Source organism: Brassica napus, chromosome A5 (assembly GCF_020379485.1).
Source record: "Brassica napus cultivar Da-Ae chromosome A5, Da-Ae, whole genome shotgun sequence".
In the NCBI taxonomy this organism is placed as follows: Eukaryota; Viridiplantae; Streptophyta; class Magnoliopsida; order Brassicales; family Brassicaceae; genus Brassica; species Brassica napus.
The window spans coordinates 2,280,630-2,298,654 of NC_063438.1; the positions used below are offsets into that span (position 1 = coordinate 2,280,630).

An 18,025-nucleotide genomic window follows, 5' to 3' on the forward strand; every position below is an offset into this window, starting at 1 on the left:
TAAAAAATATAGAAAATATTTTTATTTTAAAGTTTTATAATATTAATTAAAATTTAATTGATATATTTTAGCATTTTTATAATTTCAATTTAATTTTTTTATTGAATTTTTTTATTTTTGTATTTATATTGTTTTGGAAAAAAATAATTTTTTTTTGTCATCCCGCAAACGCCCGCAACCGCAAACGCTAGCTGGAACCAGCTTTTGAATTTATGAGGTTCAGAGCGATTTGGAGCGCTTTGGAACGGTTTAGAGCGGTTTGAGCGATTGTTGCAAAACGCCAGCAACCGTTACCACTCGCAAAAGCTGCGTTTGCGGGTGGTAGCGGGAAAACCAGTCATACCCTAAATAGATGACGTTTTGTTTTTTTTTTCATTTTTATGGTTGCCTCCCCTTAAGCAAACTTGTCTTTTTTTTGATTAATCAATTGAATTGGGTTAGAAAAATGCAAATTGGATTATTAGTAGTTATTAAAATCAGTTTGGAGAATGACATCATTTTTTAATTGACAAATATTTTATTACAAAAGTTCAATCTACATTACTTTTTACCAAACACAGTAATAACAAACCAAAGTTCAACGTATTAGTAAAAATAACTAAAAGATTGTGAAAGAAGAAGAAGAAAAATACAACTAAACTTAAGTTGTAAACATAACACAATTTTAGAGCAGATAAAAAAAGGTGAACTAAGCAAACATCAAACGTATTTTTATTGTCATCACTTACCTATATTACTGCTTGAAATTTTTAAAATATCTCAAAAATCACTAATTCATAAAAATCCATGATAAATTTTCATAGATTATTGCTGATTAAATTTTACATTGTAAGATTTGATTCATCAGTTATAGGTTTTTCTTTTAAATTTTTTGATTTATCCATTTTAATACGTAATCAAATAAGAAAATGATCAATAACAAAAAAAAAACAAGTCCTTTATCAAACACAAAAAAAAAACTGAAATGATTTAGTTATTTTCCCGCAAGAAGAATAAAATAAAAGTGAGAAAAATAAAACTTTTTTATTCCATTGAACAAAGCAAAGCATCTCTCTGTATATTTATTTTCCTTTTAATTTTGATCAAAATATATAGACTACTTCATCACCACCGATCTCTCTAGACGGTCGCCTCCTCCTACCAACAAAAAAAGTCCCTCTCTTTCTCTAGCGATCAGCCAATCATGGATGAAGAGTACGAAGTTATCGTTCTCGGTACTGGTCTCAAGGAGTGCATCCTCAGTGGCCTCCTCTCCGTCGATGGCATCAAGGTGATCCCATCTCAGTGACCACTATATCTCCTATTAGCTGAACTTTAAGCTCCAAGTTCCAGATCTGCCTTTAGATTAGCTAAAGATGTGATCTTTTGTTCAAAATAGGTACTTCACATGGACAGGAACGACTACTACGGCGGAGAGTCAACTTCACTTAATCTCAATCAGGTCCAATACAATACTCTCTCTCATGTTTATGTTTAAAGATTAAATTTTTGATGTTGTTGATGATGTTGCTTTTTGTTTTGTTTTGCAGCTGTGGAAGAAGTTTAGGGGAGAAGACAAGGCTCCTGCTCATTTAGGTTCTAGCAGAGACTACAATGTTGACATGATGCCCAAGGTTTTGATATTAAAGTCTAGCTTCATTTGTACTAATATACGAGTTACTACTACTACTAAAAGTGTTAATCTTTCGTTTGTTGTTGTGGTGGACTAGTTTATGATGGCGAATGGGAAGCTTGTTCGTGTCCTTATTCATACCGATGTGACCAAGTACTTGTCTTTTAAAGCTGTTGATGGGAGTTACGTCTTCGTCAAAGGCAAGGTACTAGCCTTTTCACAGAGCTGATTGATGCAGGCTTTTGCACTTTGAAGTCATTTTTAACTGTTTTGATAATACCTTACAGGTTCAGAAGGTGCCAGCAACTCCAGTGGAGGCCCTCAAATCTTCTCTTATGGGTATTTTTGAGAAACGTCGTGCTGGAAAGTTCTTCAGCTACGTTCAGGAGTACGATGAGAAGGATCCGAAAACACATGATGGAGTGGATTTGAAGAGAGTTACAACCAAGGAGTTGATTGCGTAAGGCTGATTTTCTGTTGTCATTATCTAATTTTAGACTCTCTGCTACTAACTGTTAGATGTTTTTTTTTTTACAGGAAATTTGGTCTGGATGAAAACACTATTGACTTTATTGGTCATGCAGTGGCACTTCACAGTAATGATAGCCATCTCCATCAACCTGCGTATGATACTGTGATGAGAATGAAGGTAGTGAACTGCTCTTGTTGGACTTTAAAGTATGTATCTCCTTGTTATAGAAGTCTTGTTTTTTGACAGTGTTGCTTTGAATTTTTTTAATCAGCTCTACGCAGAGTCCCTTGCACGTTTCCAAGGAGGTTCACCGTATATCTATCCTCTCTATGGATTGGGAGAATTGCCTCAGGTTTTTCTTTTAATACATGCTTCGTTCCGTTGGTTGAACTATTTTGACGTTTCTGGATTATCTTTGAACTTATTTCTTCTATTACTTGTTTCAGGCATTTGCAAGACTTAGCGCTGTCTATGGTGGGACTTACATGTTGAATAAACCTGAGTGCAAGGTATGACTTTGGCTTCCTTCAGCTCTTTGTTTTGCTGATTCTGCTGCTTACAGAAAGAGAACTTGTGACGCCATTAACTGTTGCTTTTATAACAGGTGGAGTTCGATGAGGAAGGTAAGGTTATGGGTGTTACATCTGAGGGAGAGACTGCCAAATGTAAGAAAGTTGTCTGCGATCCTTCCTACCTGCCCAACAAGGTAATGACTGATAATCACATATCTTCTGGTTATTTACGTTAGGAGTATGTTTGATATGTTTTAACTTTTTATTTAAACAGGTGAGGAAGATTGGCAGAGTTGCTAGGGCGATTGCCATTATGAGCCACCCTATTCCAAACACCAATGATTCTCACTCGGTGCAAGTCATCCTACCTCAAAAGCAATTGGGCCGCAAATCAGACATGTGAGTTCTCTTATTCGTCTTGTGGTTGCACTGATAGAAGTAAATGAGTCTTTATGACTGAAACAAATTGAAACGTTAGGTCCATATATTATTAGGTGTGGTAGCTAAGTTATGTCTGATTATACTCTTGACTCTTGAGCTTGCTGAGATACCTTATCACTTGGTTCACACTTAAGTTTGGTAGGACACTCGTCTCAACAATATTGTTTTCTTGGTTATAATACACTGACATTATAGAACCTAGCCGTGTGTAAATATTGAGTGGGTTGATATGTTTGTTTCCCGGCTCATGATAACATTTTGATTGTAAATTGACAGGTATGTCTTCTGCTGTTCGTATTCACACAACGTTGCTCCCAAGGGAAAATTCATAGCATTTGTGTCGACAGACGCAGAGACTGACAACCCTCAGACCGAGCTGAAGCCTGGAATCGACCTTCTCGGTCAAGTTGATGAGCTGTTCTTCGACATCTATGATAGATACGAGCCTGTCAACGAACCCACTCTGGACAACTGCTTCATTTCAACGGTTTGTTTACTTAAAAGCCTTTATCTGTGAGCATCTCAAAGTTAGATTGCTTCTAATAAAAACTTTTTTTTTAACTCCCGTCTTAAACAGAGTTATGATGCTACAACACACTTTGATACTACTGTTGTTGATGTGTTGAACATGTATAAACTTATCACCGGCAAGGTAATGCTCCAGATTCTTACAAATATTGTTTTTTTTTTTCTCATTAACCCCACATCTTATGCGAGCTGGAAGTGATCACTTTTTGTGTGTTGCAGGAACTGGATCTAAGTGTGGACCTTAACGCAGCTAGTGCTGCAGAGGAATGATTGAGAAAAAATGGCAAAGCTCTCTTCCTCTCTAGTCAAACAACTTGATGTACTGGTTGTCTTTATCCCATCTCAAACGTTCTCACTTGTCTCCTCCCTTCATGTTGTCTGTTTAAACACAAAATCAGTTTGATCTCCTCATGTTGTCTGTTTCATTCCTAAGACCAAAATGTTGGATTTCGTGGTTTATATGAAGTGGGGATTATTAAAGAATACGCTCTTGCAGTTGAACAATCCTCGCCTCTATGGTTCCTTTAGACTCGTTTCATGATCTTTGGCCCAGCTAAGTAAATCAACCAAATGCTGAGAACACTAAACTGGCTCAAATGAGGTAGTGTTTGTAAACTGATCACCGTCAGGGAGTGAGAACTCAGGTCTTTTTGCCAAAGAGAATGGTTGAATGGACCATACAACCGTGGATTGCAGTTGTTATAGTGTATTAAATCACCATTGAAGATAAGTTGCACCATTCAACCCGAAGGCTCCCTCCTGTGCACTATCTTTCACCAGTCACGACACATCTGGATTCTGGCTCATCGCTGTAGTCTCTCACAGGACCTGACACATTGGTCATCATTCCCATTAATGCCAAAGGAGACACTTCTCCTCATCTTGTTCATCTCCTCATCTTTGCATTCCCCACTCAAGCTTCCCATTTGGTGATAAGATAGCTCCTCATGTTGTTGACCTAGCCTTCTTCAGCGCTCGTTCAACCTCAGAAGCCTTTGAGATTCATTCCAGCTAATGAAAAAGTGGTGGTTGTTAGGATTCAATCTTCTCCTCCTCCTCCATAGCTTCAGCCCAGTTCATCTATCACCTTCTCTAAATCGTTTAAACGTCCATCTCCATATCCATACCTCTAGCGCTCAAAATTCAACTCTACTACCATTAAGCTGCAAAGGTGGTATAGTGTGTTACTTCTGCCAAAAAACCACCGTTTCTTGGAGACAAAAGGAACACCACTATTACCCAAAGGAGAGAAGTTCATAATAGATATCTCAGGAGACTGAGGTGAAACCATTGCTGAGACAGTGGAAGAATTAACCAGTCTCAACTCATCTCTTCTGTGAGCAAACAAACAAACAAACTCTCCTCCCACAACCTGTCTCGTCTTTACCTTCATTCAACCAAAAGCTAAGAAAACCAAACCGGCTCAAATGTGTTAGGATGTGTTAAACGTTAATCTGACAACCTTTCAGGGAAGTAGCCTGTATAAGAACTCAAAAATGTGATCAACAAAGATTTTGAAAAACAAAGTTTATTAATTAAAGATTGTATTCGACTAAGATCAAACGGTCAAAACAAAGCAGCTCATATCCAATCCAAACAAAAAAAAAAACTATGAAATGGGGGAAAGATGATAGAAGGAAAGCTATTTCATCAGTTCATCCTCCTGACAAGCTCGTTGATGAAGTTCTCCCTGTTTCCAGCATCACCACCTTCAACGTAGTGGTTCCTCTTCTTCTTAAGACCACCGAGTGGTGCCTTCAACTGGAATGGCCAAAGGAAGTTGTTGGCTTCTTTGAAGTGAGGTCCAACGGTCATGATCTCGTGGATCAGATCCTCCACGCAGATGATGTTGTGCTTTCCTAGAGCTTCGTTCACAATGGAGTTGTCGGTGAGTGCTATCCTCTGGTGGTTCAGCTTTCCAAAACCCCTCTTGTAGATTAGCTCCTTCACACTCTTCAAGTTTGGGTATCTGCACCAGACATATCATCTCACACTTAGAGCAGATTCTTGTGTTTACCATAGAGGGAGAAGAAAGAATCAGATTACCCGTAAGTCACGTAAGGCTCAACACGACGCAACATGTTGATTGTTGCCTTGTTCACCTTAAGGAACACACCATTGAAGATCTGCACACACACAAGTTAACACACAAGTTAGCAGACATATCTTATTGGTAATCATATGATGTCTGAGACTAGATGAACTTAGGAGACTTTAAGACTTACTTGTCTCAAACGCAAGAGCTGCAGAATCTTCTTGGTTTTTGGGTCAATAGCGTTGATTCTGCAAACACACAAACATTCATTTTAAGCAAACAAACAGAAACTGTTTTGGAACATTCTGTAAGAGAAGATCAACAACATACCCACGGATACGAATGATAAAGAGCAGTTTAGCCTCAGGGTCAACATAGAACCCTCCTTTCAACTTAGCCTCACGCTTCAAACGGATCAACTCATTATCCTAAAACAATTGAGGAAAAAAAAGAGAGTCTATTCATCAGAACCACCAACCATCAACAGAGAAAAGTAATCTCATTTAAGTGTGTTTAGTTAACCTTCTCTGCGTATTCTTTAGCATATTGCTCAGCTCTCTTGAAGATAAGCTTCCTGTTCTCAACGCTCTTCTTCTTAGCAGCTGCAGCTTCCTGTTTCTTAGCCAATGCCCATTCCTCTTCCCTCTTGATCTTCTTTAGGACAGACTCTGGAACCACCACTTTGGATTCAGCCATTTCTCCTAACATAACAAAAAAACAAAAACATAAGCTTCCCAACCAAAACAGTAAACCAAAGAGACAACCTTTGAGCATTGTATTAAGCAGAAACATTGATGTAATGACTTAAACCAAACAGCTATATCATAAAGTAAAGTTTTTTTAATATGTATACAAAACCTAGGAAGTGAGCTTGTCACTGGGTACAAGAGAACACTTATGGTTCGAGACGAAAGTATACGAGGAAGATCGAAGAAGCTTACTTTGAGAGCAAGTGAGATAGAGAGCGCGGCGCAGAGAGGAAGAAGAAGACGAATGAATCAAAATGGGTTTTAGGGTTTTAATTGTTAACCCTATTATTTTCTTTAAACGGGCCTAACATTGGGCCTCGGTTAATTTGGGCCCAGCATCCACTTACATAATTAACCGGACCATTGTAAAATACCTTAAACGAGTGGTCCAAGTTATGAGAATAATTATATGACAAACAAAAATTCGTTTTGTAGTTCTCTTACAGGATTCGCTTGGTGCCTTGGTTACAAATTGAAAATCTGAAATGTTTCACTCTTATTATTTTATTATCGTCAGAAGTTTATAAAAAATCATGGTGCAAAGAATCGTATAGCCCCAACAAGGGTGAATACAATTTTGAGCTGTGAATATTAAATTTGGAGGCTAATTTTTGGTTACAGAATGACCAAGTCCATGCTGTCTGGTAAACCATAGATCGAATACGGTTTATCTAAACTAGAAGTTAGTTAACTTTTTAATAATTAATTTAAAACATGCTGATATTCTGCACTAACTTGGTTACACTTGCACATATGGTCTTCTAGAAGAAATTTTAGTAACCGTAAAGCAAGAAAGAAGAAAGACGTTTATACGATAAGTGCTTGGCCACTTCTTTCGTCCCCATGAGGAAGACAACTCCTGAAAAAGGAAATAAAATATCAATCCTTTTCTAGAACCCTTATCCTACTCTTCTATTCTTAACTATTAATTTATATTTTTAATTTTTAATTTTCAAAACCAATATAGATGTCAATCAAATAAGTAGAAACCAATCCACTTAAGTCAATCAACCAAGAAACACACAACACCCTCTTTGATTTCGTAGCGATTTCAAAGTTTCACTGTAAACCAACTATTGCTATCGTCGTGAACTTTGTTACTAGTAGATATTTATTTAGTAAGAATTTTGTTTAAAAAATATTGAATTTTTTTTAGGAGTTTATATATATATTACATATTTCTTTTTAAAAATTTACTGATCAAACTTAGACTGTAACTAAACTTAAGGTGTGATTGATGACCAAAGGAATGCGAATGAACATTCAATTCCTTAGAGCATGTTTATTGGTGCAATCCCTTAGTGGGTGCTTAGTGAATTTTTAAATATTAAAATTGTGATGGGGTCAAAAAGAAAAGAACCAAACTATGAGGACTGGATGTGCAAAATAGCCAAAAGTAGCCATTGATGTTTCACGAGTCTTTCGAATGCGACGGCGAACTTGATTCCAACGATGAGCAGCACGACAGAGATGAACTGACGATGTCGAAACTGAGGTGGAGGAGAGCTGACGACGCCGATGATTCAGGGACTGTGCAGTGGAGGAGAGCTGAGACGTTGGGGATTGATGATTGGAGCATCGGAGAGGGGAGAAACAACCAACCATGGTCTCCAATCTCGAGATGCAGAGCGGCTTCATGGCGTCGAGGAGTCGTCGAGGTGTCGAGGACTCCCTGTTTCGCCACCGAGAGAAGAAAAAGAAAAAAGACGAAAGACGACACTGCTCCTCCAGCCAACCTGATTGTGCCACGTACCCGCTAAGCAACGTGCCTTCGAGACCCAAATTAGGCGACGTCCTTTGTTTAATTGTCTATTTTCCTTTTATTTTAATTGCCAATTTAGCTAAACAACCCTCCTAAGCGACGCCGATAAACATGCTCTTATGGTTTCCATAAAAATACACTATTTATAAGAAATTAATTTCTTTTTATTCATTATCATTTTTTTTGTAGAGAATAACAAAGCAAAATGATTCTTCATTATTTTTGAAGAGGAACAATAATTCTCATTCATTCATTTTATTTTATTCTTTTTCATTTTTCTTTATTTTTTAGGTGTTTTTTAAATGGTCACCAGTCACACATTTAATGTTTTATTGGATTGTGTCTATAACTGGCTCTACATAACGTAGTTTTCGTTAGTCGACAAAATTGTTACAGGAGTTGTCTCCCTTAACACTAGTGGCAGGTTTTTCTTTTGTGAAAATTGCCAAGGTTAGTGTTTAGGCTAATTATTGATATGAATAGGTGGTAAAATTAAACATGTGAACCAAAACGATATACTATGCCAATACACTCTACTTGACTAGCTAGATTACCTACGACGGTGACTCGAGGATTGTTCTGTTTTCACTCGACAATTTTTGTTGATGATTCAAAACACAGAAGACGACAGAGAGATAATTACAATATGATATAACAATAATAAAGGACGGTTGACAAAAGAAGAAGACCAATAATGTGAGAACAATGGACCCAGCTCTTATCAATGGACGACTATATTATTATTTTCCTTTCTCATACACATCCACTAAAAACATTTTTGGCTATGTTCAATAAGGTTCATTTTAGCTAAAAACAAATATTATAACATTTACGAAAATCACATATTACAAGATCTACACAAGAACATCTTTCTAAGTCATCATCACCCTCTGCATCCCCATCCCCTGCATATGGACATCACCGGTTTTGAATCTATGTGATAAAGTTTAGTCTTACTCTATAACGGCCATCTAACATTTCTTACCACTTGGTCGAAGTTCCCAATAATTAAAACATGTATTAACCTAAGCTGTAGTAATTTTAAAATTAAAATTAATTAGTCCCCCACAATTTTTTTGGAACATAAACTAAAACGTTAACTAGTATTGTTTCCGTGGTTGATATTTGAATTAGTATCTTTGAACTATTGTTTGGCATTGTTGTGATGTAACAGTTAAACTATCTATGTAACGTACCGACACCGGGTTATGATTACCATGGGCTTATTCGCGAAGAAAAAGACGAAAAAGATTTTCGTAATATATCAACAAAACTGTAAATTGTATTTTTCTTGGATTTCATGAATACAATGGGACGAAATGTAATCATGATAAGTCTGGTCATGAGAATGAAATACAACATATTCATATAGACGAAATTATATTAAAAATATCTAGCTATATAATGATTCACATGCATGTACACTGTATACAAAAAGAAAATATTTCCTTTTTGCAAGTGGTATATATAGTCTCTTGTTGTAGCTACATGATTTTTGTATTGCACACAGATGCGTTCAATTAATTACCTATGCACAACATGTTTTGTGACTAAATCAAGTCTTATATTTCCACTTTTTCATTTTTAACGTACGCACCTCAAGATTTTTGTTGTTTAATAATATGATATGAAATTCATGTGGCATTATTGTCTGGTCGAGAGGAGATGACTTGTGTGAGGCTGTAATTGTAAATCCGCGAAACGTACCTTTACGTCGGTGCATGTCATAGTCGACGTGTCACCGTACTGAAAATAACCAAATCTAATATTAATGCATCCATGAGGCCTTCTAGAAGACTATAATGTAACTTCCCTCACAACATTATATATATGTAATAAGCTAATACGTATACAAACACGAGATGATATCATAAAACTTTAACAATTGAGCATAGATTAAGAATTTGTTTGATAGTGCGTGCTCCATGCAGAATGGATGTGAAGATGTAATTTAGATAATGATAAAGCTCATGATCACAATATGTTTAATGATAATATCGGTTGACGGTTGCGTCTGTGAATACGACTCACTTTGTACGTATTACAGTATCATATATACTAGTATTATTTCTCCTTGTAAAGCTTCTAGAAGCCTACTGGCTTTCTTACATTTAAAATATTTTCCTAAATACAAAGCTAGGTCGGGACGACCTTTATCAAGATGGTTACGGGTACCGTTTTTCAAGGTGATGTGTAAACTTAATTGGAAGTTGAATTATTGACCTGGTTCATACATACATCGATTACGCTATATATGTACCTCACGTTCAAAACTCTAACTCGATTAGAAGTCTTCCTATTGATCAATAACATGGACATATCAAGATTATGAAAATATGAAGATCAAAGATGTCACTGCTTTTGACCATTTGCGTCTCTATTTACTATGGTTGAATCAGGTGACATTGACAGGGAGAATATACACTTAATATTATCTAGTAATCTAGTTAAAAAGGCTATTAGGTCAAAGCTACTTTTATACTTTAGTGTGGTAAAAGCGTAAAACATATAGTGGGACAGTATCAACTGATGAATATTAATACAATCAACTTTACCTAACTTCACTTAACCTAAAAAAGTTACCTAATGTTACAACATAGACTATTTTTATGTAAATATATCTCGAAAATTTCACCAAAAATACGAATAATATAATATATAGTTTTTTTTATCTCATCACTAAATCTATCAAGTATATCAACGTGGAGTTGATATACTGGTAAAGAAGTTGCGGCTGTAATTTCTGGTAAAGAAAACACTTTTTTTTTAAGTACATGAAGCTGCTAAAATTGGAAAAGTATAAACCGAACCGTCGCGTAGTTTTAAACCAAGACTCTATCGTCCTCCTCCTTCCCTTATATAAAGGCTTTGCCACCTTCGTTTCCTTTACCTTCAAACACGCTCAAAGTAATTAAACTCCCATCTTCTTCAGTGTTTGTTAAGCTCAATTCAAACTCAACCCTCTTTGTTTCTTCTCTAACAAGTATAGTAATGTCGAAAAAGAGAGCTGGTGACGTTTCAAAAGGTATTCACAAGTGTCACGGTTTGATTCCCGGTTTACCGTCCGAGTTAGCTATCGAGTGTCTGGTCAGAGTACCGTACCAGTTTCAGTCCGATATGAAGTCTGTTAGCCGTTCTTGGCGCAGCTTACTATCTGACTCTTCGTTTACCAAAGAACGGCAGAGATGCGGCAAAGCAGAGCTTCTCCTCTGTTTGGTTCAACCGCTTACGCCGCCAAATCCAGCGTCCAAAGCGGTTGGAGAGACATTACTGGGTGAGAAAGAAGTGGAGGATGAGTCCCCGCGCGTTTCGGGGACGCCGCGGTTTGGGTTGAGCGTTTACAACGCCACTATGTCCACGTGGAACCGCGTCGCGTTTCCAGGTCAGCAGATCCCGCTTTTCTGCGAGTGCGTCGCGGTTCAGGCCTCCGGGAAGATTCTCCTCATCGGCGGGTGGGATCCGGAGACGCTACAGCCGGTGAAAGACGTTTACGTCCTCGAGCTCGCCGGAGAAGGAAGCGGAAGGAGGTGGAGAAAAGGAGCGTCTATGAACGAAGCGCGCTCCTTCTTCGCCTGCGCTACCGTCGGTTCCACGAAAGTGTACGTCGCCGGAGGACACGACGATCAGAAGAACGCTTTGCGATCAGCGGAGGTGTACGACGTGGAGAAAGACGAGTGGTTGATGCTTCCTCCGATGACGGAAGGAAGAGACGAGTGTCAAGGACTCGCCATGGGCCTTCAAAAAGCCCATTTAAATTTTGACAAGGACGGCCCATTATCGGCCCACTTATGTGACGGTTATACCGTTGGGAAGGAGCTAAGATTCTGCGTCTTGAGCGGTTACGGAACAGAGTCTCAAGGGAGGTTCCGCTCCGACGGAGAAGTTTACGATCCTGTAACAAACTCCTGGTCGAGAATCGAGAACGTGTGGCCGTTCTTTGATACTAGCCCTAGAGGCCGCATCATCGACGGAGACATCAGAGGCTCCTCCTCTAAGTTATGGTGTTTCTCTGACTGTAAGAGAGAGTGGGAGACTGAAGACGAGTCAAGAAAATGGAGACTTGATCTTGAAAGTATAGAGCTTCCGGTCACCGGAAGCTCGGTTTACGGAGGAAGTTTAGGAGGTGAAGCGGTGGTGATGAGTGGCGGGGGGAGTGAGAGTGGAGGCAGAGGAACGATGATGATGAGGAAGACGGAGGAGAAATGGAGTCGTGTCCATGACCATGAGATTCCTTTTGGTTTCTCCTCTCTACCATTCTCACATGCTTCAATCTATGTCTGAAATTTTTTAATAGATGTGATGAAACACAAACTGCTTTTTGATTAAACGTGTGTTTTTAAAAGTACAACATTGTCTTTGTGATCTGATCCGAAGATTCTAAAGATATGACCAAGCTTTTTTCATAGTGCAACATTGTATCTTGTCTGAAGGAAAAGAATTGTAAAATATTTTTTTTTTTGAATTTTGATGATGATTATAACAATTGCCAGTCATCTTCTTCTCCATGTTCTTCTTCTCTATCCTCCACAAACTCGCAGCTGCTGTGGTGGTTAACCAAGCTGTGGGTTTGAGTGACGGTGAACAACGGAGCGCCTTTTGATTCCTCAGCTAGTGTCGATGCTCGGTGACACAAGTCATCGAAGTCAGCTTTGTCGCGGCAATAGAATCCGAGAGCTAGTGATGGGTCAAGTGATTCCAATGGAACGTAACGAAGCACACTGATGCAGAGTAAAAAACACTTAAGATTCTGAAGATAACTGGTCAAGTGAATAGATAAGAGTGATGAAAACTTACTTGCAATGATAGGAGGAGGTGTCAACAACATCTAGAGTTTCCTTGTTCACTGTGACCACCTGCTGAACATCATGTGGATCAAGGTAGAAACCATTGTCCTCTTGAACGCCAACTATGTAAGTCGAAGCACCTGGCTTTCCACCCAAAACTCCAAGGCTTTGAGGGAAAGTGAACGTGGCTTTGAGAGATGGAATGTACCTTGGATTCACTCTGTCAAGACCGAGAACCAACGGGACCAAGAGCAGAAGCGGTGCCCACTCATCCTCTCCTCTCGAGAACTCCACACAAGACTTGATCACATCTTCTATACATAGAACTGGAGCTCCACCTCTCTCCCCATCTTCGCTGCCAGAAACTATATGAATAGCCATAGGAAGCGAATCACTTTGTTTCCTCTTCTTGCACGCTAACGACTCCCACGACCTACAAATAGCATACGGTCCCACCCATGACCCAGCAGCGAGACCATAGGTCTCTCCAACTAGTATAAGATTGTGAATAGAGAAAGCTGAAGCCTCGGAATCACCAAAAGGTTCCAACGTCTCCAAGTACTCCTGCTCAGGCTGCACTGAGCTAACCTCGGAGTTCTTGTTCCTCCAAGACCTTCCCAGTCTATGGAAAAGCAACGCCTGAGCAAAGAGCATCTGGCTGCTCCGTATCATGCATCCCCAGTTTACATCGCTGCTGTAACTCGTGTCCTTAATAGGTTCAAAACCTGTAAAAAAAATAAAACGGTGAATCTTCTGCAATAAACTTGGCTTGAGTTTGTACAAACCTTTACGATATGTCATCAGTATTCTGGAGGAAAAGTCTTGTTTCAATGCAGCCACTACGCTGCCATCATCTGTTTCTTCATCCTCGGATAATTTATAACAGACGCCTAGTAGCCAAAAGTCGCTTGTTGTGCTGGGAAGACCAGTCCTGTTTGGTCCTAAAACACGGTCCTGGAACCTCTTGATCGCACCGCTCGCCATAGAGACTTTCTTTACAAACGATGTCCAAGTAGCAGCGCAAAGTTGTTTACGCCCCGAAGTTGTAGACGGCTCCCTATACGGTTGAGAAACTGAGGAAGAAGTCGACCACAAGGTACACTTATTATCACTATGTTCTGAATCTGATGAAACTAGAGGTGTTGGGGGTGATGGAGAACGTTGTTGAGGAACAAATCTATCAGTTAAAGCCTTCATTACCTAGACATGAAGCACCAATTGCAACGTGTCCGTCTCATAGAAGCAAACGCTAAGCCCTGAGGAACCTTATCTGAAACAACACACATGAAATACATCAAAACACACTACAAGTAGAAGCAAAACAAAGATGAGCTATAAGCTCCTAACCTCAAACACTAACATAAGAAACTCTTCATTACCAGGTTCAGAGGAGTTTAAGACAAAAACCATGTCTTTAAAACATTCTTAATCCACATGTCTATTTAAGAGGGCTTAGGGGTTCATTAGAGACATAATAAGCATTCTAATTCAACATGCATACTCTCCTAATTAAAGAAATTATTCAGAAAACCACAAAATACAGAATAAAGATTCAGACTTTTAAGTAATTGAAAACGATTCATGTAATAAAAACACAAATTGACAGAGCTAAATAGTAAACGATTTCGTCATCTAATCTAGGTTAGGAACTAACTCTCACAACTCCGAATCATTAGCAGGAAGCAAAAGGATCATCACCTGAGAGATGGATGGATCAAACAACCGCCAACGAGGCTAAGAAGAAAGAGAAGAAGATCGGTTTCGTGTTGTATCGTCTTGCTTCTGAGTCCCGTCGAAGATACCTTTACAACGGACAACTAAGGCGAACGTGTGTCTTGTCTCCTTTGGAACACAATCTGAGAATCTCCTCTCTCTACTTCTTCAAAGCTCTGATTAGATTTTTTTAATGACGCCTTTATTTGATTTATAAATTAGTTCTCACATAAATCAGGGTTATCATTATCACTCGAGGGTTATAAAAAAAATATAAAGATTTGAGACTTTTTTTTTGGTATAAATCCTAGAAAAATAATTATAATATAGTTTTGCTATTTTAAGGTTTCCCGTGAATAATACAGTTGCCCAATTGCAAAAAATAAATAAAATAAGGGATTAGCAGCAAATAGAAATGTGATTATCGACAGCGAGTTATGTAATTATCCAACACATAACGCAACAATATTGCTACTGGATTGGGCTTTTAAAAAGGCCCATAAAAGCCCAAGACGAGCGTGGTCAACAGTCTTGTTTCTCAATTACTGAAATTTACAGTTTTTACCATTCTCAGAAGATACGCAATCATCAAAGTTGGTAGTAAATAAAAAAAAAAAAACTGCCGCTCATTCTCTTCCTCCTTTGTTCGTCTTCTTCTTCTAATCTTTACTCTCTCAGATCCGCCATCGTTACTTCCTCTTCAACAACCACCACAGTTATAACTTAAGTCAGAGTTTCGAAATTTCGAATCTTTCATCGTAATCTTTTCTCCTGGTTGTTCGATTCAAGCTCAAATCTTGGCTTTACTCGAAATCTCTGGACATGCCTGCCTCGAAGAAGGTTGGTTGGTTTTGAAAAGAATCTCCTTTCTTCATGTAATCTTAATTGTCTATTTTCATAAATGTCTGAAATTTTGGAGATGTTTTTTTTTTGTTTTTTTTCAGATTTCCGACAGGAACAACATAGGACAAGTGTTCAACAAGTTGCTGAAGCAGATTGGAGAAGCAGAAGAGGAGTTCGAGTTGCCTGATTGGTTGAACAAAGGGAAACCAACTCCTTACATCTTCATCAAGCGCAGTATCCTTTTTTTTTTAAAATCCTTAAAATTCAATTTTGGTTGGTGGGTTCACTGTTTGTAGCCTTAAGCTAGTTATAAAGATACATACTTGACGAAGAAAATCAAGAAGAGGGTTGAGGATGATGGAATATTCTGTTCTTGTTCCTTGTCCCCTGACTCTTCTTCTTCATCTGTGTGTGGTAGTAACTGCCATTGTGGGTATGTATGCTTCAGTAACTTTCTTGAACTATGTAAAGAGCATTTACACCATTTTTTTATGTATATTCAATCTTTGTGTGTTAGGATGCTATTCTCAAGCTGTTCTTCTAGTTGCAAGTGTGGGACTGAGTGTAACAATAAGCCGTTCCAGCACCGGTATGTCAAGAAGTTGAAGTTGATTCAGGTAAATGTATAGATAGTTTCCTTAGGATTTTAAAGGCTTGTTTTTGTTGTTGGTTTGTTAATATCATTTGTTTCTTGTAGACTGATAAATGCGGATCAGGGATTGTAGCAGAAGAAGAGATTCAACAAGGAGAGTTTATCATTGAATATGTAGGAGAAGGTAAATGTTGTGATGACATCTTTGATGTTTTTGCCTCTCTGATGAATTTATTGCAACCTGTTTTGTTGAAACTGACTTCTCTTTCTTCAAATCTTTTGGCTTGATGATATAGTTATAGATGATAAGACTTGTGAAGAGAGGCTTTGGAAGATGAAACACCGTGGAGAGACGAATTTCTATCTGTGTGAGATAAACAGAGATATGGTGATTGATGCCACTCATAAGGGAAACAAGTCGAGATACATCAATCATAGTTGCTGCCCCAATACGCAGATGCAGAAATGGTTTGTTTCTTGTCACCATCATTGCTTATGTATGTTTGAGCAAAGTCATAACTTGGTTGTTCTTTTGCTTGCTATTAGGATAATTGATGGCGAGATAAGAATCGGCATTTTTGCAACATGTGACATAAAGAAGGGAGAGCATCTGACTTATGACTATCAGTAAGATCATAGCTTATGTTTCCACTAGTTGAATGAATGAAGTTAATTTCATAATTTTCAAGTTTGTATAACTTGTTGAGTTGTGAGCTTGTGATACTAATGAGACTAGAGCAGGTTTGTTCAGTTTGGTGCAGATCAAGACTGCCACTGTGGAGCCACAGGTTGCAGAAGGAAGCTTGGGGTGAAACCAAAACCTAAATTACCCTCGGATGAAGCTCTTAAAGTAGTGGTATCCGAAGTAACACAGACACTGCCTGAGGTATTATATAGATTCTGTCTTTGCCATTGAATAGCTTAACTCACACTGAGATTTTGTGTGTTATGAGGTCTAGAGACTTAATTTTTATTACTTTTTTTTTGGGTAGGTGCATCAAAATGGCGCTATACATGAACATGATGAAGGTTAGTATTGATATTTTTTTGTTTGTTTCAGCTCTATTTGCTAGAGTAGCTTAGTATGTTTGTTTCTCCAGGAAAGCCATGGAACAAGCTTGAGCAAGGGCAGCCATGTCCTCATAACTGCATTGGTGTGGTGCTCAGGTTATCTCGCACCAGGAGTGATAGGTATACTTACACTTGCTTTTGACTTTCAGATTAGTTTTTAACTTTTTACTGACTCATGCTATGTATTTTTTTCTAATGAATTACTGATTTTTTTTTTTTGCAGGTGTTTTTGCATCATTAGAAACTTTGATGCGGTTACAAGAAAGCACTCGGTATGTTTCCATCAAAGCGAATACTTGTTCTCACCTTTAGCAAACGCATTTTTAATTTAAGACCTCTGTTAACCTTTTTAATAACTTGGGTCTAGGTGATGTTTGAGGATGGTGCTACTGAGTTTATCGACATGTCCAAAGAAGAAGATTGGGAGATTCTATCTGACTAATAACGTTTTTTGAAGGTGATTTAAAATCTCTTTTGGTTGATTTTTCTCTATTAACATAACATTAGAATTACCAGCAGCATGGAGTATTAAATTAGTTCTTCTCTGCAGATTTCTTTGGAGAAAAAAGTTGAGAAAGCTATTGGTGCAGTGGCCTTGTTTGTTGCATCTAACTTGACCTGTGTCATACTGTAATGTTCGTAAGATTATACATAAACCATATTTGTAATTTCTTCTACATCCCTTATTTTTCATCAGCATCTCAAGATGATGATGAACTAGTCTTGCGAGAACTTTGTGAGGTATATGTATGACATTATTGCATGTACTCTTGTTGTAATCAAAGACTGCTTTACCTTCTAATGTTTTGTCAAACTTCTTCAAAATTTGCCATGAGCTTGTTTGTAACAGCTCAAACTGTATACAATTAATGAGAAAGTCTGTGAGGTTCAACAACTAATGAAGTAACAGA

General features: G+C 38.1%; 5 protein-coding genes across 7 annotated transcripts; 3 read left to right on the plus strand and 2 right to left on the minus strand.

Moving 5' to 3' along the window:
• Positions 1-1,183: 1,183 nt before the first annotated feature.
• LOC106396076 (guanosine nucleotide diphosphate dissociation inhibitor 1) lies at positions 1,184-3,835 on the plus strand. The gene is made up of 13 exons (NM_001316095.1): positions 1,184-1,270; positions 1,379-1,441; positions 1,530-1,613; positions 1,710-1,817; positions 1,900-2,072; positions 2,150-2,261; positions 2,356-2,436; positions 2,531-2,593; positions 2,689-2,790; positions 2,871-2,995; positions 3,314-3,524; positions 3,615-3,689; positions 3,785-3,835. The coding sequence occupies exons 1-13, from the start codon at positions 1,184-1,186 to the stop codon at positions 3,833-3,835; spliced, it is 1,335 nt and encodes a 444-aa protein (NP_001303024.1).
• Positions 3,836-5,075: 1,240 nt separating this feature from the next.
• On the minus strand, positions 5,076-6,672 carry LOC106396077 (60S ribosomal protein L7-3). Of its 2 annotated transcripts, none has more exons than XM_013836374.3 (6): positions 6,542-6,672; positions 6,123-6,301; positions 5,931-6,028; positions 5,791-5,848; positions 5,612-5,691; positions 5,076-5,534 (listed from the first exon to the last, which is right to left on the minus strand). In XM_013836374.3, exons 2-6 carry the CDS (start codon positions 6,294-6,296, stop codon positions 5,216-5,218), a joined length of 729 nt encoding a protein of 242 aa, XP_013691828.1. In that variant the 5' UTR covers positions 6,297-6,301; positions 6,542-6,672; the 3' UTR covers positions 5,076-5,215. The 2 variants fall into 2 exon arrangements, with proteins under 2 accessions (XP_013691828.1, XP_013691829.1); XM_013836375.3 differs by having other exon boundaries at positions 6,459-6,586.
• A 4,430-nt stretch (positions 6,673-11,102) lies between these two features.
• Positions 11,103-12,594, plus strand: LOC106392493 (F-box/kelch-repeat protein At2g44130-like). Its single transcript, XM_048780419.1, has one exon. The coding sequence runs from the start codon at positions 11,103-11,105 to the stop codon at positions 12,390-12,392; it is 1,290 nt and encodes a 429-aa protein (XP_048636376.1). The 3' UTR covers positions 12,393-12,594.
• On the minus strand, positions 12,414-14,851 carry LOC106396690 (cysteine protease ATG4a). Of its 2 annotated transcripts, XM_013837159.3 has the most exons (5): positions 14,594-14,851; positions 14,096-14,165; positions 13,681-13,968; positions 12,906-13,620; positions 12,414-12,829 (listed from the first exon to the last, which is right to left on the minus strand). In XM_013837159.3, exons 3-5 carry the CDS (start codon positions 13,877-13,879, stop codon positions 12,586-12,588), a joined length of 1,158 nt encoding a protein of 385 aa, XP_013692613.2. In that variant the 5' UTR covers positions 13,880-13,968; positions 14,096-14,165; positions 14,594-14,851; the 3' UTR covers positions 12,414-12,585. The 2 variants fall into 2 exon arrangements, with proteins under 2 accessions (XP_013692613.2, XP_013692612.2); XM_013837158.3 differs by having other exon boundaries at positions 13,681-14,165.
• A 337-nt stretch (positions 14,852-15,188) lies between these two features.
• On the plus strand, positions 15,189-17,916 carry LOC106390993 (histone-lysine N-methyltransferase ASHH3). The gene is made up of 13 exons (XM_013831562.3): positions 15,189-15,448; positions 15,553-15,685; positions 15,767-15,884; positions 15,969-16,068; positions 16,149-16,227; positions 16,340-16,511; positions 16,590-16,670; positions 16,785-16,929; positions 17,036-17,072; positions 17,144-17,234; positions 17,338-17,386; positions 17,482-17,571; positions 17,665-17,916. Exons 1-12 carry the CDS (start codon positions 15,431-15,433, stop codon positions 17,554-17,556), a joined length of 1,098 nt encoding a protein of 365 aa, XP_013687016.1. The 5' UTR covers positions 15,189-15,430; the 3' UTR covers positions 17,557-17,571; positions 17,665-17,916.
• Positions 17,917-18,025: the final 109 nt, after the last annotated feature.

Bases quoted from the DNA above. Each gene is read 5' to 3' on its own strand.
- LOC106396076 (NM_001316095.1), top strand. From the start codon at position 1,184: ATGGATGAAGAGTACGAAGTTATCGTTCTCGGTACTGGTCTCAAGGAG. The intron at 1,442-1,529 runs GTCCAATACAAT...TTTGTTTTGCAG, and splicing joins CTTCACTTAATCTCAATCAG to CTGTGGAAGAAGTTTAGGGG. The intron at 2,262-2,355 runs GTAGTGAACTGC...TTTTTTAATCAG, and splicing joins ATACTGTGATGAGAATGAAG to CTCTACGCAGAGTCCCTTGC.
- LOC106396077 (XM_013836374.3), bottom strand. From the start codon at position 6,296: ATGGCTGAATCCAAAGTGGTGGTTCCAGAGTCTGTCCTAAAGAAGATC. The intron at 6,029-6,122 runs GTTAACTAAACA...CAATTGTTTTAG, and splicing joins CTAAAGAATACGCAGAGAAG to GATAATGAGTTGATCCGTTT. The intron at 5,849-5,930 runs GTATGTTGTTGA...GTGTGTTTGCAG, and splicing joins TTTATCATTCGTATCCGTGG to AATCAACGCTATTGACCCAA.
- LOC106392493 (XM_048780419.1), top strand. From the start codon at position 11,103: ATGTCGAAAAAGAGAGCTGGTGACGTTTCAAAAGGTATTCACAAGTGT.
- LOC106396690 (XM_013837158.3), bottom strand. From the start codon at position 14,092: ATGAAGGCTTTAACTGATAGATTTGTTCCTCAACAACGTTCTCCATCA. The intron at 13,621-13,680 runs GTTTGTACAAAC...TTTTTTTTACAG, and splicing joins ACTGATGACATATCGTAAAG to GTTTTGAACCTATTAAGGAC. The intron at 12,830-12,905 runs GTAAGTTTTCAT...ACTCTGCATCAG, and splicing joins ACCTCCTCCTATCATTGCAA to TGTGCTTCGTTACGTTCCAT.
- LOC106390993 (XM_013831562.3), top strand. The intron at 16,512-16,589 runs GTTTGTTTCTTG...GCTTGCTATTAG, and splicing joins AATACGCAGATGCAGAAATG to GATAATTGATGGCGAGATAA. The intron at 16,930-17,035 runs GTATTATATAGA...TTTTTTGGGTAG, and splicing joins TAACACAGACACTGCCTGAG to GTGCATCAAAATGGCGCTAT.